The sequence below is a fragment of the Platichthys flesus genome, chromosome 24, assembly GCF_949316205.1.
Source record: "Platichthys flesus chromosome 24, fPlaFle2.1, whole genome shotgun sequence".
In the NCBI taxonomy this organism is placed as follows: Eukaryota; Metazoa; Chordata; class Actinopteri; order Pleuronectiformes; family Pleuronectidae; genus Platichthys; species Platichthys flesus.
Genome location: NC_084968.1, coordinates 1,209,875 through 1,232,610, shown reverse-complemented (window position 1 = coordinate 1,232,610; position 22,736 = coordinate 1,209,875). Strand labels below are relative to the sequence as shown.

General features: G+C 41.2%; 1 protein-coding gene across 4 annotated transcripts in view; it reads right to left on the bottom strand.

Moving 5' to 3' along the window:
- The window catches only part of map4k2 (mitogen-activated protein kinase kinase kinase kinase 2), a 32,295-nt gene continuing 9,559 nt past the window's right edge, over positions 1–22,736 (bottom strand). Inside the window, exons 3-32 of one of the 4 annotated variants that reach the window (XM_062384191.1) lie at positions 22,302–22,392; positions 21,384–21,448; positions 20,687–20,742; positions 17,011–17,058; positions 16,850–16,892; positions 16,654–16,726; positions 15,880–16,011; positions 15,622–15,684; positions 15,419–15,500; positions 14,755–14,871; positions 14,484–14,562; positions 12,333–12,391; positions 12,187–12,239; positions 10,261–10,299; positions 9,782–9,815; positions 7,827–7,983; positions 7,539–7,714; positions 7,272–7,313; positions 6,527–6,611; positions 6,027–6,106; positions 4,207–4,267; positions 3,993–4,116; positions 3,839–3,897; positions 3,636–3,739; positions 2,619–2,796; positions 2,455–2,523; positions 2,267–2,353; positions 2,113–2,183; positions 1,947–2,002; positions 1–824 (exon numbers count right to left, since the gene is read on the bottom strand). In XM_062384191.1, the coding sequence (XP_062240175.1) occupies positions 737–824; positions 1,947–2,002; positions 2,113–2,183; positions 2,267–2,353; positions 2,455–2,523; positions 2,619–2,796; positions 3,636–3,739; positions 3,839–3,897; positions 3,993–4,116; positions 4,207–4,267; positions 6,027–6,106; positions 6,527–6,611; positions 7,272–7,313; positions 7,539–7,714; positions 7,827–7,983; positions 9,782–9,815; positions 10,261–10,299; positions 12,187–12,239; positions 12,333–12,391; positions 14,484–14,562; positions 14,755–14,871; positions 15,419–15,500; positions 15,622–15,684; positions 15,880–16,011; positions 16,654–16,726; positions 16,850–16,892; positions 17,011–17,058; positions 20,687–20,742; positions 21,384–21,448; positions 22,302–22,392 (2,471 nt within the window). In that variant the 3' untranslated portion in view covers positions 1–736. The remainder of the gene's footprint in view (positions 825–1,946; positions 2,003–2,112; positions 2,184–2,266; positions 2,354–2,454; positions 2,524–2,618; positions 2,797–3,635; positions 3,740–3,838; positions 3,898–3,992; positions 4,117–4,206; positions 4,268–6,026; positions 6,107–6,526; positions 6,612–7,271; positions 7,314–7,538; positions 7,715–7,826; positions 7,984–9,781; positions 9,816–10,260; positions 10,300–12,186; positions 12,240–12,332; positions 12,392–14,483; positions 14,563–14,754; positions 14,872–15,418; positions 15,501–15,621; positions 15,685–15,879; positions 16,012–16,653; positions 16,727–16,849; positions 16,893–17,010; positions 17,059–20,686; positions 20,743–21,383; positions 21,449–22,301; positions 22,393–22,736) is intronic. The other 3 variants (XM_062384192.1, XM_062384193.1, XM_062384194.1) reach the window with 3 other exon arrangements.

Below are 22,736 nucleotides of genomic sequence, written 5' to 3'. Positions count from 1 at the left end.
TTGGGAATAAAATAATTATAATTCCCCTTGCAGGTCGTTGTGCATGAACATTTTGAAGCTGTAAGAAAAAGTACACAGTCGTATGTTGTTGCTTTAAGCTGCAGTATCAGCAATGGTCCCTGTGCTCTCATACTCCACAGAAATCCCTTGAAATGTTTTTAAAAATCCAACAGACCTTCCACTGACAAATATATTAATGACTGTGTGTTAATGTGGGTATCAAGGTTTATTCATGTATTTGATTGACAGGAGTCTAAGTCTGTCACACTCATCCTTCCTCCTCAGTAGCTCTCAGGCGGGTCCACGAGATGACAAAGATGAAAAGCAAACTCAAATGAAAGCTTCAACATCAGTTCAGAAGATTGTACGTGATGTCACAAATGTTATGTCCATGTTTTTCTGGTCTACGCTCCTGATAGACAGCAGGAGATCTATGGCATGGACCTGCAGCAGCCACACTGTGACTAAGACTGGGAGGATGGATTATTTTAACATGAAAATCTTGGCTTTTGCAGCTTTAATTAGGACACTCAAGAGTTAGAAAGTCACTAAGCTTGTTGACAAGTCTCTTAGTCTTTTTACAGTCATGTTGCCCTTAAAAAAAAAGAGTTTAAATCTGTGCGGGCAACATACATCCCATGCTCATTTATTCGTCTGTCACAGCAGGGAGCTGGTGAGATCACATGGTGCTGGTGTCTTGCTTCTGCTTCTTTTGTAGAAGCCGACCCAGCTCCTCTCAGTAGCTGCTCTCATGTCCAGTGAGGATGTAGAGGTTGCTCAGTGCTGACGGGTCATCAGTGGGTATGCTATGCAGGATTATGTCCCTGTACAAGGAGAGAGGAGAGACATCTCAACACTCATCCACACAGCATGAAGATCTGGCACGTGAGCGTAAGTGACTTCAATTACCATGTAATTGTTATTTGCATTACTGTTTACCTTTATGATTTATTATGCACTCACTCATCTTGTACACATTATTCTTTATTTACTACTATCCCTATTGATTAATATCAATAAGAGCGGATGTGGATTTTTAAAGCTACATGGCAAAACCGATAAGGTGATACCAATATTTGGGAGTAGAACATTTCAGATACCGATACATATATACCTACACACATTACTATCATCCTTACTACTATGTCCATGATATATTTTACATTTCAATTTGACCGTTTATACCTAATTTTATAATAGATAACTAAATAAGAAAGAAATAGTGGCTAATTCAATCAGCCAACCGATACAAATCTCTCTCTCTCTCTCTCTCTCTCTCTCTCTCTCTCTCTCTCTCTCTCTCTCTCTCTCTCTCTCTCTCTCTCTCTCTCTCTCTCTCTCTCTCTCTCTCTCTCTCTCTCTCTCTCTCTCTCTCTCTCTCTCTCTCTCTCTCTCTCTCTCTCTCTCTCTCTCTCTCTCTCTCTCTCTCTCTCTCTCTCTATATATATATATAATCTACTACCAAAACTGCTTTAACTACTTTTTGACATTGCAGACACTACTACTGGTAATAATATCACTCCCACTACTACTATGAATACACCTGTCATGCACTTCTCTTGATACTAACACTATTTGTGCTATAAATATTATCATAAACACTGATACCATTGATACTACCGAGTTATTAATATTAGTGTTACACTAAGATCACTAACATCAATTCTACTACAACTAATGAATGTAATTTTAAACAATTTATACTATTGCTACAATCCCTAATATTAACACTACTGCTATACTACCAATATTTTTCCTACAAAGGCTTCTACTACCCATGCAAGTACTGCTACCCTCATAGCTACTATGTCTAATAGTACTACTGGTAACAGTAATCCCAAAAACATTACTACTCCTATTATTACCAGTATTACTGCCATTATTTCTACTTTCTAATCCCCTCCACAGAGAATGTCACTGAAAGTGTCAGATTACCGTGGACATACCTGCTTGTTCCCAAAACTCTGAAGACTCGGCTCTCATCTGTAATTTCTTGTGTCACCTGCAGATAAAGGTGAAAGTTCATAGACAAGGCAGTGCACGTTCGAGTGAGTGACAAACACAAGACATCCGATATTGTCCAAGCCTCAAGTTAATCCTGGATGTACTCACCTCATTGGAATGAAAGCTCTTCCCTTTGAGGCCATGTTTCCAGAAGGCCAGCACACTGTCCTGTAAGCAGACTGTGAAAACACATCACGTCACCCGAGTGTCCACAGCCACACCAAGTCTCACTCACTGCGCTTTTACACATGTTGATTTCTACCTAGTGTTTCGATGGGGAAGTCAAAGACCATTTCAGCAGCCAGCTCCTTGGATGGAAGACCTCGCAGGTTCACGATCCTAACAGTTTCTGTCCAATGAGCATTGACATTCAGTTATGGTGGATTAAGAGTCCGTGCGACAGGATGGCATGGAGGGTTTAGAAGATGCATTGAGATGGACGTGACTTACTTTCTACTGCGATGAGGACGGTGTCTCTATCCAGCTGGGTCACCTGCTCGGCCCTCAGTGCTCCACTGTCTGCAGACGCACAGAGAGACACAGAGGAGATTTGACTTTCACCTTTGAGCTGAGCTGCATCAGCTGCAGTGGAGGAGCACAGCGGTCAGTCCTACCTGGTACAGAAACCGGGGTGCCGTTCAGCTCGATGATATCAAACTGGAGCTGCTGGCTGGTCGAGGGTTTCCCATTACTGCACTCTCTCACTCCAACACACAGCTGAGGGAACTCGTCCGTTACCAGCACCAGCAGCTCAAACACAGGCAGAGAGTCGGGCAGCCTCATCGCGATGTGCTGCAGGTGGAGTAAGAACAGTCAAGTAATATAATGGTAACAATGTTCTGAGGGGAGATACTTCTTAGATTCAGGTAAACCTGGCAAGTATGACGTGACACAGCAAATATTGAATGTTTTACCTGGAAATATGCCTGAAAATATGCACACAAACAGTACTTTAATTGTATTGTGTGTAGTGTTGTTTAAACTCTCTGGGCATATGCATAACAAACACACTGATAAATGCATTTATATAGCACTTTGCTAGTCTTGGTGACCCCTCAAAGCGCTTTACAGCATAATCAATACAATCAGTGATTTTCAGTATAACCAATCAAAATGGGCCTGGATGAAAGATGTTATTTTGTCGAAATTGTATCAAATTTTTTTTAAATTTCTTTAAAGTGAACCAGAGGAGAATAGTCTTACAAAGAACAGAAAAGTAGGGATTACTGTAAAAAGCCTGACTTGAACAAACCTCCCAGACTGAGGCTAAATCAGTCATGTGAGCAGAATAGGCTTTATGGTTAATTACAGACAAAACCAGATATAAAATCTGAAGCTGTATTATTGAAACTGGAGAATTCAAGAATTTTTGTTATATATATGCCAAAAAATAACTGAAATGTAAGAACAACAGTTTGATGTTTCCAGCCATGCGTATTACCTTGTATTAATTGTAAATAATACAACAATGTTACAGAAAGTCAAAAATAAAACAACTATGATTCCGGTTCTTGATCTGAATTCACTTCCTCTGCAGAGGTAATGAATACTACATAACTTACCAAATAATGTAAATACACAAAGCTGTATTTCACTGAAGACCATTGAAAGTACAACGTGTCAGTACAAACCTTTAAATGCATGAACTTCTGGAGAGGCTCATACCACAGTAGCAGAACCAGGCCGGACGGAACAGCCCCACACAGAAACGTACTGTCTGTGTACGGGTTTCTTGCTGAGAGAAGGGAGAAAAATCGGAGGAGTCAGTATTTTTTATTTCAGAAATAATCTATTAGCAAGTCAGTTATTACTAAGTAAATTCTGCATCACTTACCTACGCTACATGTCCTACAGCCTTTAGTGTCCGGAATCTTCACAGATATTGCATACTTTCTGTGGAACCAGAGATAAGACGTTGTTAGCTATCTCTCCACCACTACCACTATACTCTATACTTTTAAACAAATCCAGCTAACGTCCTGCCCTACCTGGTGCTGATCCTCTCAGTGAAGCGGTTTGTGCTGAGTGACAGACTGCTGTGTTTCTTCTGCACATGTCCCCCCTGTTCAAACAGAGCCGTCAGATTGTGGGAATAAAGCTGCGAGGACTTCCCTGCGGGACGGAGATTTTATTAGAGCGATGGATTAAATACAGAACTCTGTGTCCTCTGGTGGAAAAACACACGTGGATGGGATTTGTTACCTGAGACAGACATCAGCACATTGTTCATTACATACAGCCACGTGCAGCGCTGAGGCAGAAGCTGTTGGAAGATAGAAAAGCCAAGTCAGTGGACTTTTATTGTGGAAACACTACATACATCTATATATCTCTATATATCCCAACAATGCTGAACTGAAAGCCAAGGTGACAGGAGGGTGGGAGAACATTTGAAGCTTTGACAGTCTAGTGGTGATTGGCTCAAGGCCAGTGTGTCAGGCTGTGATTGGATGAAGAGAGAGTGAGCCTTGAGATAGCAGGAACTTTGTGTGTGACTTAAAGGGGACATATTATGCCCATTTTACCACAAGTTATTATAGTTACTTGGGGTCTTAATGAAATGTCTGTGACATATTTTGGTCAAAATACCACAAGGATCATTTTAAACAGCAACTTTTTAACCTGCCCTCCTCAGATTTACCTGCTTTGAGTGCCCCTCCCCTAGCCTGGGAGAGCCCCTAGCGAGCCCGGCTCCCCAGCTAGCGTTGGACTCGCTCGTCCAACGCCATGTAGCGAGACTCCCTACATGGGCATGGTGTGACTATGGCGTTTATTTCGGTCGTAATCCCATTCTATGCACTCTAGCGCAAAAGTGGAATTTTCATAATATGTCCTCTTTAAGAGAGAAGTTTGGACAAAATATCAATAATATGTCGTCGACCTGACTCATGAGAAACAATTATCAATAATAATCAAATATCTATATTTTGATATTTTGTTGTATATACTGTTCATAGTTTAGTCTACCTATACTCTAAACAGCAGAGATGTCAATGATGGTGAAGTTGAAGGAAGGATTCCGCGGGCCCAGAACTAGCTTGTATATTAAAGTTTATTACAAAGAAGTTTACAGGTCAGGATGGGCATCTAGATACCCGGGAAACCACAGCCAATAGTGAAGTCTAACTTGCAGGGGTCGAGCACGCGAAATATATAGAGGTTGCCTACGGCCATGACAACGTCCCACATCACGTGGGTTAGCAGGACATGACTGCATGTGTCTGAGCATATAATATGTAAAGGAAATGATGAATTCATAAGGACATGCCTTGTGCTTAATAGACGAAGACCCATGTTCTATGCTCATCCATTAACAGGTCAGAGATCATTCCCTAGGGGGAGAGAACTAGCGAGAAATACATGGAGGAATTTCTGAGAAGCCAAAGATGCTGGCTGCATGCTTAAACATGTGATTCTGGTTTATACCCAGGTTAAAAATATCTATTTAGTTGAATATACTACAGAACTTTTGCCAGTTTATGGTTATTTTACATTGAATTGATGACATATGTGGACATTGACAACTTAAAGTGTGCTTGTAAAAAACTAGAGAGGTACTAAGATAAAACTTGATCTGCATTCAAATCTGGAAACAAATCCAAACAAATCCTACACTTTTCATGTGCACTTTGCTTCTTCACTAAACAGTTATCGGGACGTATCTTTATATAATTGTCTTGCAGTATATCGGTTATAGCAGAATCACTGTATATCAGGCCATGTATGGCGTATCGTATTGAGAGTTACCGTGCGATTCCCAGGCCTACTTAACAGGCATGAAGTCAGTCTTCCTGATTAAACCTTTGCTGAGGTTCATTTCTTCAGATTTATAGTGAAACAAATTAGGATTACTTATAATGTCTGCACCCCTTCTCTTAGGTTTCTCAATCAGCCCGAGCTTCTACAATATGAGGCCCAGAACATATGAACCAAAACAACACTTAAGTTACTAATTTTCAAACTGAGCTATATTAAATAGTATTACAGTGTATTCTAAATACATGTGTCTGTGCCGGTCTTACCTTCTCTAGTGTATCCTCATGAAGTTCATTGAGGTTCAGAGTGTAGATGCCTTCCTCTGCCCCGAGAATAAGGTACTGATCTGAGAAGTAAAGGTTTTTATCAAACGGACAACAATTCAAGTTTTTACTGCCCTACAAAACAAGACAATCCTATACATGTAGTGTAATTTGTATAGTTAATGTGATTTCTTATGGAGGATCACAAGTGTCACCAAAATGAAAAATATTGAATTAATGGCTAATTGAACGATAAACACAGGCATTCATGAATTTGCAGGGGAAATGGCAATGGGAGAGGAAGTAGCCTTTATTCATCTGTATTCTTAATCCAAATTCAATTATGTATTCAATTTTAAATATTGATTAATGGAATTTTATTTCAATATTTATTATTATTTTTCCATGACACTAGTAGTGCTTTATAATAATTTCTGGACAAACTCATCAAAGGAAACTCTCCCCTCAGAGCTTCAGGACCTGAGGAGACCTCACTATCCTACCTCTTGTCTTAGGTAAAATCCAGGTGACAGCACAGTGGATTTGAAGAGGACAACCATTGAAGACTTTGGAGAAGCAGGCTCCCATCTACAAAGGCAACACAGTAAATCAATCACTCATGGTCTGTCATGCTAACAGGAACACTTGGATTTTTGGTATTGGCATCACTTCACACAAAAAACATTTATTTAAAGTTGCAGTTGGATACTTCTGAATTTTCCTGACTTCAGAAACTGGATTCTGAGGTTGAATGTGTGTGTGATGTGTATGAATTTGTTTATACATTTGTGGAATGGAATGGAAAAATTAGGGTGTAAAAAATCTACAGGACCCAGTATAGTGAGAAAGAGAGAGGGAGGGATCCAATCCTTATGAGGTGGTCAGTGTTGATATTGTGTCAGTGGTCAATAACAAAACAACATATGCACACAGAGGAGAGTGAAAACACTTTGATCCATCGTGAAGCCGCAGCAGGTCAGAGGACGTCAGCTCAGTTGGTGACGCTTCAATGTCACATTTGCGTTGACACAACTAAAGGAATGTGGCCACATGCGTCCCAGACTATCTCCAAATGAGGTCTGAGCGATCGGATATCGGAATAGATTTAACGTCACCATAATACCAGGTCTGAAACTTTTCCGAGGGCAACTCATACCTCGCCGTGCAAAATTTGTCTTGTTAGTCATCAGAGCATTGTCTTTGGTCAAGTTTCAGTGTAGGTGGCATGCTGTTAGATTTCACACTTACATGGACTTGAGGGGTAGGAGGAAGTCCATGACAATCAGCCCTCTAGAAATGTCAAGGGTTACACGGGACAAAACAAAGGGGAGGATAGAGACCGTCCATCAAACACAAAAAAATCGACATCTTTGGTTGCATGATTTTTTTCATCTTACAGACACACTTTTAAAGGAAAATCATGAAGTCATTAGGAAGTTATTCGGTTAGCAAATCACACAAGCTTATTGATATTGGCTTCTGTTAGGAAGGCGCAGATGTTTGGTTGGAACTCACAGAGTTCTCTGTTTTTTTCCTTAGTGTGCTCCACTCGGGTGACAGTGGTGTCTCTTGTCTCGAGAGAGAAACATTGGTAGCCCTCCTGTTTTCTGCTGTAACATCGTCCCCCTCAGGCAGACATGGGTCACTGCAGCGCTGTCTGATGTCCTGTTTGGCTGAGCACCTAGCTAAGACTTATTAAGAAGAAAAAGTAAAATTGTTGGACCCCAAAAGATTTTCTTAGTTTCTGACAATCAGACATGTTGGTTACAGAAGATGATCCCTTGAAGCAGCAGTGTGTTTTACCTGTAGTGGAGGGGGGGTCAGTGATGATAGCGGCGTCAGGGCCAAGTGTGCAGCTCGGCCTCAGTGTCAGGTCCTTGTCATCTGTGGTGGGGGTTAAAGAGCTGAAGGCCGGAAGGGACGCTGTGGTCGGACTGAACAGACCACTCTTCTTACCTCCCTGAACAACAACGAAGCAAAGACGTGACTCAAGCTGAGGGGATAATGTGGATATAAAATGTCTAGATACCCCTGCCAGGTTAAAATGCCAGGTATTTGTTATGTAAAAAAAAATTAGATTGAGATAAATCATGTCAGAACTTTTACTGCCTTTAATAGCTTAAAACCTGTACAATTCAATTGAAAAACAAACCAAAATCTTTAGGGGGTAAAATACAAAATCAAACTATAATACTGTGGTTGCATAATTGTGCACCCCCTTAAACTAATACTTTGTTGATGCACCTTTTGAGTTCATGACAGCATTCAGAATTTTTTGCTAGTAGTCTGGTATTTGGAACTTTTCATAATTCCCTCCCCCTTGACTAACTAGAAAACAGCCCCAAAGCATGATGCTGCTGATGCTACCTCCACGCTTCCCCTTGGGGGGGATGTTTTTCTAGTGATGTGCACAAACATATCTTTTGGAATCAAGGCCAAAAGGTTCAACCTGGGTCTCATCAAACCAGAACACGTTTTCTCACATGCTTTCTGGAGACTTGATGTAGGTTTTTGCAAAAATGTATAAGATCAGGCTTGTGTTTTGCCACCTTACTCCATAGACCAGACAAAAGAAGAATATGTGAGAAAGACCTGCAGCCTCCTCGTCTTGTCTTTTCATTCATTTTGGAGTGACGTCCAGTTCTTGTTTAACGTCACTGTTTTCTCCACTGCTATATTTCTTTACTTATCGATGACAGTCTTCTCTGTGTTCCATGATATATGTAATGCCTGGAAATCTTTCTTCACCTGACTGATACCTTTCAACAATATGATCCCATTGATGCTTTGTAGGCTCTTTGCGGACCGTGGCTATTGCTGCAAGGTGCAACGAAATAAATGTGAGGAAAATCCTCCCAGAACTTAATGCTACATTGCGTGAGTTTAATTGGGAGTTGTTAATTCTGACCACAGTCACATCCCCAATTATAAGAGGGTGTGCACATTCAAGTGACCATACTATAGAAGTTCTGTTTTCTTTTTTTTAGTTTTTCCCCCTAAAAGATTTCAGTTTGTTTTTCAACAAAAAATTCTCACATTATTGTGGTGTTGTTTTTTTTTTATATCACAACAACCTGGCATTTTATTATGGATGTGTAGACTTTGTATATCCACTGTACACAATGTTATAATGTTGACATACCAATAATACTCATTTTTATAAAACAAAGTCACAAAGTGCATTGCTTGATTAAACAGGACTGCAACACAAGGAACTACAATAAGAAAGTAAAATTAGACATTTCTAGTAAGATAAAACAAAAGTGAGTGGGACCATTAACTATCGTTGAGCAGGTTTATCGTTGTAGATTAAAACACAAAACAAGTGATTTACCCAGGACCTAGCTGCATTCTTGAAGGGGAACCAAGCAAGTGCAAACTTTGTGAATGCCCCAAAGCAAGGCTGTTACGTTATCACAGTACAGTGAATACATATCATAGTGGACAAAAAAATTAAATGAAATAAGTTGTTTCTAATCCTAGACTGAGAAATCCAGCTAAATAGAATGGATCCACATCTGTGAATGATCAATAAAAAGACATAATAAAGACGTTAAAGTCAGTTGTTTAGTACAAATGGACTATTTTCACAAAAGCTTTAATGCTGCTCTTCTATTGTTGAGTCAATGGGGGAAATCCTTCTACGGCACTTGTCTCTGTGTTTTAATTCGTTGTTTTAAGTGGATACATTGAAACTTTGGACTAAACATGAGAGTATAACACAACTCCAGTTTATGGCAACAGTGATTATCACTTACGTCAGTAGATGGCGCCCTCCTTATGGTTAAACTTCTGAAAGACAATGGAGCGACAAGGTTGTGATCAGTCTCTAAAATTTAAGAATCAAGTCATGTACTGAGAACATCGTCATGACAACAAGATGGACAACAAACACAGATGCTGGAAAAGGCGGAGGTCAGGGTAACAGCAGCACATACACAAAAAATGTACATGAAACACCGCAAACAAACAAACAAACAAAAAAAAAGAGGCAGACAAAAGCCCAAAAAGCTGAGAACCAGGGGGTTTGTGCCGAATTCGCAGGACTGGGGTCTGGGGATTGGATAAGCAGAGGACAAACACAAATCCACTGACTATGTCAAAGATGTTGCCGTTAGCTGACATTTACATGATAAAAAAAAAATCAATCATCACAAGCAGCTTAATTCAGGTAAATTCAAGTGGGACGGCAGGACACTGCTGTTAGGAGATGCTGGAGGTGATGGACGTGGCCTACCTCAGCTGCAGAGCTTGCTCCACACATTCCAACAGGCTCCTGCAACAGGAAGACCTGGTGTTTATCTGACTACGGGCATGAATGGCCCATAACAATGGGAGGGAAGGAACCAGAGGTCGACTCCTATCGGTTCCTGAAGCCCAATAATCATGCTGATACACGAACAGAATCACAAAGCTGAATCTGCTGTTACTATGTGCCACATTGTTATATTATAATTCTGGTTTGCAATGAACTCCTGTTTTGGCCATCCTACTGTCACTAAATAGAACATTACACTCACTAGGTTCATCTCTAAGAAGGGCTGTTGCCAGATCAAATCGAAAATGATTGATGTTTCTATTTATACCAAACTTGGGACACGTGTTCCCAAAAATGTATATATGGAAGAACAGTTGAAGGGCAAAGTCGATCACACACATTTAGTTTTATTCTATCAATCAGATATGGCACCATTCCCCGAACTAAAACACAGTCAATGTCACACTAAAAACCAAAGACCTAAAACTTGACGTAAAACTTAGACCTGGTAACATCCCCCAGAATAGTGAGGACATGACCTCATTGTTCCCAGGCTGTGTGGCGGAGACCACAATATTCCTGACTCGGGTCCAGCAGTGGAACTTTGGTTTTGTGTCATATTCCGACTGTTGACTCTAATTAAGGCTTTAAAACACTGAAACAGTTCAGTGTGTAGTGGGAGTCTCTTTGTTTCAAATGGTCGGTCGATTTTGCAAGTAGCAATCTCAGATATCTATTTTGACTTTGCTTCTTGTATGTGAACCAGTTACCAGTTGATTTCAGTTACGTTGTTCAGACATTATAATTTACAGAAGTTTTGAGACGGAGGCATGTTCTGTGCTGTCGGCTTTTTGTTGCTGCAAGGTCACTGGTACTGACCCACAATATTCTATTATCGTATATGTGTGTTGATTTCCTTTTTAATTTAAAATAAGTGGTTATAAAGTCTAAAGTCTAAAGTGCATTATTGTCTTCATTTATACATAAAAAAATACCAGGACTACTTTAAAGTCCCCACCTGTACCCTGAGGTAACCAAAGAAGTAATCCCTGAGATGCAAATGTTCCCAATTTGGAATCTGTGGTTTATGTAATCTGGGTAACTGTTAATTGTTTTTTCAAGCTTCTCCGATCACCAGCTGTTATTTGACTTTGTTGCTACAGTGTCACCATATTGTGATCACCTTGGTGCATACAATGTTGTAATAAGAGAGAGAAGTGATGGCCAAAACAACTAAAAAAATATAAAATGTGAATTATTCTCTTCATCCTAATAAACATTATTACTACCGCGAACCTAAATCCTGATTATTACTTATTTATACAGGGAGGCTAACACGACTAAATTACACATTTAACTTTCAATAAATCACTAAGTCACTAAGTCACTAAGAAGGATCCCTGCTGGTAATTCAAATGTGTCTCATTCTATTAAAAAGTCTGAGGGGGTCATTACGGTGACATACTCTGAAAGCTATTGAGCCCAATGATCCATTAATACAATCCCCAAAGCTATTAGTGGTCACACTCTCACTTACAGATTACCTGACACCCATCTGCCTAAAAATAGATTTTTTGTAATCATCACACAATAATAATTTAATGATTTGATAAAGATTATTGTTAGTAGTATGTTCCACAGATTTTTTTTAAGCTAAATCACCAAAGCCTAAAAATGATCTTCCATTTTGGAACACAGTTTTTTATAGATCAACACATAGGAAGTAATCCTTGGATATAATTAAAATATATATTGATGTAAGAGGTGAATTAGAGAATTTCCCCCGATAGGTGTCCTTAGGATAACTTCTGATTACTTTTAAGGGTGACATCTGGGACAGTGGTCGACAATGATAACCCACAATAATCCCAGTACAGAGTGAAATGAAAAAAAAGAGAGTCTTACGGTGAGTTGTCTTCCTCTCCAGACATACTCCAGTCATCATCATACGAACCCTGCTGAAAGTAAAAGCAAGACACAACCTTTGGTCTTATCTAGTTCTGGTGGATGCCACGCTCACAAAACTATCCTCTAGGAAAAACGTGCATTACCATATCAGGATAAGGCTCTGTGACTTTTCTTAGCTGGGGTCCGAACTTTACTTGGTGGACTGCAAAGAAAATGATGTGAAATGGCCGTTAATGCATGAACCGTGGATTTGATCAGATTAAGAAAATAAAGTGCAGGACAATGTGTTCCCTAACATTCCAGGCCTTTTTTGGGGTCGCAACATCGATTCGCACTCAACCCTCAAGTGCATTGATTACCTGTAGTTAGAGCTATGGATGCACTCTGCATCCACACACCACCTATCACACATCGATAAAGAGCTGACACTGCGGAAAACACTGCAGCCGTGACCCCCCACAGCAGCAGCTGAGCACTTACACAGTGACTAAGCACAATTACTCTTTTTTTACCTCAACCAGGGAGGTTATGTTTTCACCCCTGTCTGTTTGTTTGTCGATGTTTTTGTTTGTTTGTAAGCAGGATTATACAAAAATTGAAAGGATTATCATGAAACTTGCTGGAAGGATGAATTATGAGTCAGGGCAAAAAAATTAATTTAGGTGTGGATCAAGATCAGGGCGGCGTATCCAGAAACCTAACCCTTTTTTTTTCACCTTCATGAACTCGTTATTTTCAACATTTTGAGGATGATTTTTTTTTTAATGGCTCTTCAGTAAAGATTAGACACAAGTAGAATTCACAGATTTTAAGTGTGGTGTTTGAGTCTATTGTGTCATATGCAAATAAAAAAATGCTAGTTATGGAATGAAAAATGAGGGGTATTAATAAACTTCCAAAATGTGTTTTTATTTGTATTTTAGCATTTTTTACTCCACTCACAACAAATGACATGCTTTGGATTTTTTTACCACCTCAGCAGAAGTCAGTCATTTAACTACAGCATGAAAATCGACTTGCGGACACTTGAAAGTTGCTTCCCACAGAGATTCCATCACACTGAACATTCTGTGCCCTTTTTTGGTCAAGATCTAGCGTTGTTGTTGGACAGTAAAATTGTAGGTGAAGCCTTAATCGAAAGTTTGGCTGGTTTACAGTGTAATGCAGCAACATGTTTAATACTGCTCTATATCATTTGCATGAGGATTTTATATATTTGTACCTATTTTATTTTTTCCTTGATGCTCTCTGTCCTTAATTCCCTATATTGCACTATTTTGTCTTCCTTTTACATTTAAGAACCACCTACGCTCCTGCTAGACTGCTATGTCACATACTGTATGTGATCTATCATGACTTCCTTAAACTAGAACAGAACTTGGAATATTGTAAATATTACATGTTTTATTTGTTCTTGGTCTCAGTATGTTTTAGTAATGGGAGTGGGTTAGAATTTAAAGATTACAAAACTGACCACACAATTGATGGCAACGTTTCATAAACAACAGTTTGCAATACTTACAGAGTACAAATAAAGGACTGAGGTTTGATACCCAGCCAAATGTAGTTTTATCAGCCTAGTCACAAATGTGCAAACAATTACTTACTGCACTGGTAAGTAGAGTAGTAAAATCAGAGGCAGTGTGAGCCCATATTGGTCAAACCCAAAGTGTTAACCCAGGTGTTAAATGTGTTTGTGGCTTGTGTGTCTATTTATGTCACAGTGTGTGAAAGGGAAAGTACAGGTCAGCACCAAGTTGGTTTATGATATGGGACTAGACGGATAGTGAAACCAGACTGTCGCGTAAGAAACATTCGGCCACAAGAAGCATTAAGGCAGTTCAGCAATGTGAAGTCACTCTAGCCACAGCGTATGGCACAGAGGTACCACTGTCTGTCAAACACCAGTGGCATGTTCGCAGTGCCACCGTCTGACGCAACCTCCATCCCACATGTGTGGACGAGATACAGAAGGAGGGCAGTCACCAGCAGGCTGACTGAGAGGCTTTTGTCCTCATTCATATTATGGAGATTACAGCACAGAATACTGGGGGTCGTGCTGGACAATGAGGCGACTCATCAGCAAGTACAACGGACATACAATATATCTACATATGCACGCATACAGTCACAAGCTTAGGCACTGGCAGTGGCTGTCACAGTCAAACTGTGCAACGCTTAACACCAAAGTCACAAACAATCAACCGCGTGTCTGAAGGAAGACTGCATATTGGGTGTGTGGAAAAACCGCAAAAGGTGAGTTAAGTTGATTGTGTGTGTGTGTGTGTCCTCACATTGCTCTTCGGACAGGGTCCTCTCTGCAGGCAGGTGTTTCCCAGCTGACTGAATCTTGTCAGGAGCCATTTCCCCAATCTGTCAAGAGAAAATGTATGTGTCGCACCAGCAAAGAAAAAACACTGTTCACCATGAAACAGACTTAACCTGTTTCTTTTCTATTTTTTCAATCTCAAATATTGTAAATAATAAATATCCTCAGTTGATCAGTCTATGAATCTTTGTCTGTCCCGCTGTGGTGTCAGTTCGGACCCCTTCCTTTGCACTGACCTCCAGTTCATTGTCGTCCATGCTGTGAGTGTGGGTAGAGTGGAGCTCGGGGTTGTTGGCCATGTCCAAGAGCTCAATGACCAGGTTACGGGTCAGTAGCTGTGTCACAAATGGATGCTGGAGGAAGAAGGTATAGATCAGAGCCTTTGACACTATTAGGAAGCTCAGTTTGATTTCAGAAAACCATGTAAAATGGCACTGGAAAAATAATAAGTTTTCAAGTATTCAAGACAATCAAAAACGTGTATTGATCAGAAAAGGATTCCCCATTGTATGATAAGTGTCATCATGAAGAAGCCACCATGAGGTAAGATGTCAGCATGACGTTATATATTGTAGTAATGCAGTCAGTTTTGCAACCAATAAGATAAGAGACACAATCTACAGCTCATGAGATCAACCAATCATCGTCATAATATGGTTCAAATTACTTCATGATGACATCATTATGAAACGGCATTATTACAATATTAAAAAAGTCAGGAGTCTCTGACTGTGGTATATAGAGCAGGGTATGCAGCAGCCCCCCTGGTGCTTTTGATTTTCATTATTATTACCACTATCTGTCAATTCGTGATTACCAGATTCATTATTATCACCCGTATGACTTTATGATAATGGCGAGTTAACCACTTTTCATTAATGACACATAGAAGAAGCCAACCTGCAGCAGCGTCTCGGCTGAGGGCCTTTTACGAGGGTTTTTAATGAGCGCCATCTTCACAAAGCTTTGGAAACCTGCACACCTGCACAGAGAGGACAAACAGGGGAAGGGGGGGGGGGGTGACGCGGTGTGAATCAATTTTACATCTTTTCTGTCTAAATACTAAATGATTTTAAAGGATAAACACTGGCAGTCCAACTCACCACTTGGATTTATCCTTTAGTCTCGGAGGCTGGAAGCTGCTCTTGGACATCAACATCAGTGCTCTGAAACATTTTTTTAAATGTCACTGCACTGTCTAAGGTCTTAATTGTTAAAAGGCAGTGACTGTCCAGGAATGAAATGCAGGGCAGTCAGGCAACATGTTACATAACACACGCCTCTACTGTTTATCTCTCTGCTCTGACATGAGTTCATTAGATCCGTCTGAGCTCGAGTCCCCGTCGTCTGTCCTGACTCACCGCATTGGGTGAAGGTCAAACATGGGCGGTTGGAGCTCTGCCAGCTCGATGGCAGTGATTCCAACTGCCCAGATATCACACAGGTGGTTGTAGCCGCCCTTCTTTTCCACTGCAGCCACCTCTGGAGCCATCCTGGGCAGAGGATTCAGAATGAATAGGAGACAAAAGAGAAAGGGGACATTGGATATGATTATCCTGAAAAGGAGATACTGGCTGTTTACATGGCCTTTGCGAACATCTAAATTGTTGATTGACCACCTGCCTCACATGTGCATTAGAAGAAGCAGCTGCACGTACAAAGATGGTCCGGGTTATATTAAATGAACAATTGAGGTCTGATTAATGTGAGAGAGAGAGAGAGAGAGAGAGAGAGAGAGAGAGAAGAGAGAGAGAGAGAGAGAGAGAGAAACCGTGTGTGTGACACATGGGAGGGGAAGCGGTGCGGTCCACTGGGAGTACATACATTCATTACATATTGTATCACTATTTAACATTATCATTGCATATGTTTGCAGTGATATATAGAGGGACAACTCTCTGGAGGTCCGGACCCCCCTGTCCCCCACCGGGAAATCCGCCCCTGTCTATAGCTGTTTCCCATCTGTTTATACAATTTCTATACCGCAACACGGTTTCAATCAATATAGTAGTAAGTACAGAAATATAATGTGTTGCTATACTGCATGTCTGCATATGCTGCACATTGATTACTTGCATCCCTCATCCAAATCACGTCAACTGTTAACAGACAGAGGTCAGCTGCGTTCATCTCACCAGTAGGGCGTTCCGATAAACGACTTCCTTTTGGCCACCGAGGCGCTGATCTCCGCTGCCACTCCAAAATCCGCTGGACACAGAAGAGAGAGACAGGGTTACACTGGGGCTGTCGCCTGCTTTTCGCCCACACTTGATGAGTGGCAGGAGTTAAATGAGTGCTGCAGATATGTGCCCGATGCAAATCACCACTGACCCAGTTTCACATCTCCCCTCTCTGTCAGGAGGATGTTGGCTCCCTGCAGAGAGAACACCAATTGTAATGTGAGCATCTGTTCCCATGACAATCCACAGTACAACAATGTATGAACGCAATCATAAGGTAACACCTTGATAATGTTTAAAAAAATGCTTTACCTTTATGTCTCTATGCATTTTGCCAGTTTCATGAAGGTGATACAAGCCCTGAAAAAGATGTTATAAATATAAATACATATTGTAGTATTACTTTTTTAAAGCTATCCACTTTTATGGCCAGATTGAGGTCAGGAGGCTCTGTAGTGGCTCAACGAACAGCAACATAAGAAAACACATGCAAGATAAGAAAACACATGCAAGTTGACAAAATACAGGCAAAGTAACAAAACATCATCCTGCGGTGCACATCATCGTGTGGCGCACATCATCACCGCCCATCATAATGAGGTGCACATCATTGTGTGGCGCACATCATCCTGTGCCGCACATCATCACCGCACATCATCGTGGGGCGCACATCATCCTGCAGCGCATATCATCATCACAGCACATCATCGTGCGCCACACATCATCCTGGGGGGCACATCGGCGCACATCATCGTGCAGCGGTGCAGGGCACATCATCCTGCGGTGCATATCATCACCGCCCATCATCGTGCGGAGCACATCATCCTGCGCCGCACATCATCACCGCACAACATCGTGCAGCGCACATCCTCCTGCAGCGCATATCATCATCACCGCACATCATCCTGGGGCGCACATCATTGTGCGGAGCACATTGGCGCACATCGTCATCGCCGCTGCACATCATACTGCGGCGCACATCATCGTGCCGCGCACATCATCATGCCGCGCACATCGGCCTACATCGTCCTGCAGCGCACATCATCCTGGGGCGCACATCGGCGCACATCGTCCTGCAGCGCACATCATCTTGTGGTGGACATCATCATCAACGCACATCATCTGGTACGGCACATCATCACCCCACATCATCTTGCGGCGCACATCATCCTTGAGCGCACATCGGCGCACATGCACATTGTCCTGGCGCACATCCTCCTGTGGGGCATATCATCATGTGGTCCACATCGTCCTGCGGCGCATATCATCATCACCGCACATCATCATCACCGCACATCATCATGCACCGCACATCATCCTGGGGCGCACATCATTGTGCGGAGCACATTGGCTCACATCGTCTTGGCGCACATCGTCCTGTGGCGCACATCATCTTGCGCATGCATCATCCTACAGCACACATCGTCGTGCGGCGCACATCGGCACATCGTCCTGCAGCGCACATCATCCTACGGCGCACATCATCCTGGGGCGCACATCGTCCTGCAACGCACATCATCTTGTGGTGCACATCATCATCACGGCACATCATCTGGCACGGCACATCATCACCGCACATCATCTTGCACCTCACATCATCCTTGGGCGCACATCGGCACACATTGTACTGGCGCACATCGTCCTGCGGCCTGCGGTACACATCCTCCTGTGGAGCACTTCATCTGGCCGCGCACAACATCCTGGGGCTCACATTGGACACATCGTCCTGCAGCACACATCGTCCTGCAGCGCACATCATCCTGCGCCCCACATCATCACTGCACATCATTGTGCGCCACAAATCATCCTGGGGCGCACATCAATGAACATCGTCCTGGCGCACATCTTCCTGCGGTGCACATCATCATGCGGGACACATAGCCCTGTGGAGCGCCTCACAATGATGTTCGGCGAACATCATTGTGAGGCGCACATCATCCTGTGGCGCATATCATCATCACCGCACATCATCCTGCAGCGCACATCATCCTGGGGCGCACATCGGCGCACATCATTCTGCACCACACATCATCACCGCACATCATCCTGCAGCGCATATCAACATCACCGCACATCATCTTGCAGCGCACATCATCCTGGGGTGCACATCGGCGCACATCGTGCTGCTGTGCACATCAACAGCGCCAACAAGCAAGCACCTGTTTGTGAGGCAATGTTTTGTCCATAGTGTGCAGGGGTAGGAAACCTTTACTATCCAAAGAGACATTTTGCCCCCTCTTCTGAGCAAGTGGGCGGGGTCTGGCCCAGGGGCCGGTGCGCTCGCGCACACACACACACACACACACACACACACACATACAGAGGGGCTGAAGAGCCGCATTCGGAGCCGCATTCGGAGCCGCTGGTTTCAGACCCCTGTGTGGAATCGAATTTGTATGATGTATTGGACGTTTTTGTGTCTGCTGTGGCAGTAGTGTCCATCACTTTTAGCTGTCCTCTTGAAACACTTCCGTTGTCGTTTCTTCTCTATGTGCAGCGCGTTTCACTATTTGCAGTGCGTTTCACTATTTGCAGCGCATGTATCTATTTGCAGCGCGTGTATCTATTTGCTGCGCGTTTCTGTAATGTGTTGTGTTGTGTTGTGAACTTGATGAAGATGTTTTGTTACTTTGCCTGTGTTTTGGCAACTTGCTTGTGTTTTCTTAACTTGCATGTGTTTTCTTAAGTTGCTGTTGGTTGAGCTCTGAGGGCCACCATATTATAGTAAGAAAAAAAAAAAAAGGTTCTGGGATCCCGACGTCCTGCGTCAAGGATTTTCAGGGAATTTGATTAATATGATTGGTTTGTTATTTACGATAATAATATTAAGAGTAGATGAAAAGTCTAAGGTCTGAAAATGAGACCATCTACGGACCATCTAGTTACTTGATTTACTAGAAAACACTTCATTCAATGTGATCCTTTACTTTGAACTTATGTTATTAAGTCGCATGGAGATGTAATTTGTTAGTCAAAAAAAATCTATGTTTTAGGCATCATTGCCTGGATAAAAATCTCTGTCACAGAATATGTGATGTTGTACTGTTATATTGTTTTATCTTAAGATTGAAAGAATTCCAAAAACTGTGTATAGATAATGTAATGATACATTATCCTGCAAGTAAAATACCTGAAAACACATTTGCATTACCTTCATCAGAGGGATGTAAAAAGATACATTTTTAGAAGAAGCCCTGCTCAAAGATACTGAGTCACAGAACAGCATGATGACAATAATGTGGCTCAACTACAATAATTACATTCTTCTATATTTATATAATCAGTGTTACTGATTATTCTGCTTTAAGATTTTTTTTACATTTTAGTTATGATAATATATGGATTGTTCAAAACAAGCACAAATGGTTTTACGGTCTTAAACAAATGGGTCTCAAAATGTATTTAACTGAGACTGTATTTTATGAAATCAGATTTTACTCATTAACTAATTTAAGTAATGTGTTGTAATAAAGTATACTGGTGACTGAACAATGGACTGTGTTGAAAAGGACGAGTGAAACCAAGAGGTCAAAACTGCAGCAACACAACAGTATAAGAACCACTTGGTTGTCGAAGCAGCACTTCTCAGTTTGTAGCCTGTTTGTTCCCTTTTCTCTGTGCACCGTGGCCATGATGACGCCAACAGCAGTGAACTGTTTAGCTCTGAAATCGCTTCGTACAGATTATGTGCCAAACCGATCAAATGTGGTTAAAAAGATGATCTGGGATTTCTTCCTTTTGAATTCAGCATTAGTTTGTGTAGCTGTGTTGAAGTGAGCAGAAGGTCACTCGCTGACTAAAGTGTGCATGTTCTGCTCTCGACTCTGTGATGCTTCAGCAACAGTTAGCTCCACTGTATATTTAGTGGTCTGGCGAGGTTAAATACTATTTAGCCTTTCCGTTGCTGGGTAAAACACATGACTCACTGTCTTCGAGTCTTTACAATGCTCCAACAACAATAAACTGCCTTTCATCCAAAGAGCCTTACCTGCAGGGTTTCTCTGCACACGTATGCAATCTGCTTCTCCTTTAATGGGCCCGTCACTGCGAAGAAAAGTTTGATTAACAGCTCAGACTCAAGAAGAGGAACATCATCAACCTCACATAATCAGCTTTACAGGGAGTCGTGCTAATCTCGCTCCAATCGGGAAAACAAGAGGTTTTCTCTGGTTTTCACTAATTACCATGAGTACGGAGAAAACACATATGACACTATGGGCGGTGTGGACGAGTGGTTAGAGTGATAGTTCTCCAACAAGAAGGTTGCCGGTTCAAAGCCCACGCTCTCCCATCTGCATGCCGAAGTGTCCTTGGCAAGATATTGAACCCCTAAAATGGCCCCTCAATAATGTTGAGTGTACTAATTTTAAGTCGCTTTGGACAAAAGAGTCAGCCAAATGACATGTAATGTAAAAGTAGATCAATTAAATATATAATTAATTACATAAATCCGTTACATTTTGTTCTGTGTAACAAAAAAGATATCTCCACTGTTTCTTAAAATCATACAGACATAAACCGATCAAAATGTCCACACTTTCCGGAAATTTCCCAACTCAAAATGGATCTCACAAAGATGTATGTACAAGTAAACAAACACACACAATGGGTATAGGTTGCAGATAATACTGAATCGGCTGCAATACAGTACATTCAGAAACTTTCACATTTATTTGTATCTGTACCATGGTAAATATCCTGAAGGGAACCTCCTCCACAGAACTCCATGCAGATCCACAGCTTGGTTTTCCTGGAAATATACACATATCTGTTATCTTGGAATTTTACACGCGCCCTCCTTATCCTCTGGGATTAAGACACAGTTCTGCTAGGACTGTGAAAAGCAATATGGAAGAATTTGGTATTAAAAAGGAAGTATCACTAATTATCTTTACAAATTAGGGATACAAAACATGTTAAACATTCTTAATAAATATATCAAATTAAATATTCCCCAACTGCTTTGATCAAATGCTAACAAAGCATCTTGAGAACAAATTTTCTAAATATTCCAGAAGACAGTAAGAGAAATGTTTGTGTCAATACACTTTAGTTTGAGCTAACATTCTTTTAATCACCCGTAGAGATTTACCTCATAATTCAATAAAACATGGTGAGCTCGCTTTAACCACCATTAAAATGTAATATAATGTATAAGACTGACTGAAAACAACAAATAAGTCTTTGTGTGTATATATTCTGTTAGTTTTTATGCTATTTAAGTTCTCTAACCCTAACCCATCATTTTTTAATTCAATAGTTTTCTTAACATCAGGAAGAATATATAAGATAATTGGTCAACTTTTACAACTGAGTGAAACGTGGAGTTAATCCCAGTGTCAAGTCATAAGGTGAGAACTGTAAATTTGCTTAGGAATATTTTTGCTTAATATTCCTAAGCAAAATCATCACTCCCATAAAAACCTGTAGTATAATTCACAAGCTGCTCGGCCAAACGTCTACCTAAACAGTAGAACGAATGGGAAAGGAATCAAGCAGCAGTGTATAGCAGACGATAACAGTCAAATTCCGCCTATTTAAGTCCACCAACAGCCCGAGGAATCCCCCACACGTGAAGTGAACAGGCAGAAAACAAGCGGCACCTGTGGTAGCTGCCGAAGTAGGACACAATGTTTTTGTGCTTGCACTCCTTCATCATGGTAATCTCCTGCTGGATGGACGTGATGTCATCACCTTAACACACATACAGGGAAGCGAGTGGTTTCTCAGTTCATATAGCTGGACAGAAAATTATAGCACAGTAAACCATTGGGTGTACGAGGAGGGTTAGGGGATATAAATCAAAGTTAATATGATTATTGTTAGTAGTAATATGATTATTGTTAGTGATCATTTTTCATATGCACACATAGGTCAATGACAGGTAAAGCTTCTGAAAAGTTTCTTTTTATTTTAAAATCCATAACAATATGTTTAAAAAAGTCTCATTTGTTACTTGTTGCTAGAATTCATTATAATATTCCAATTTACATTTCAAGGTGGAAAACTAATTATACAAATACAAGAACTATATCATT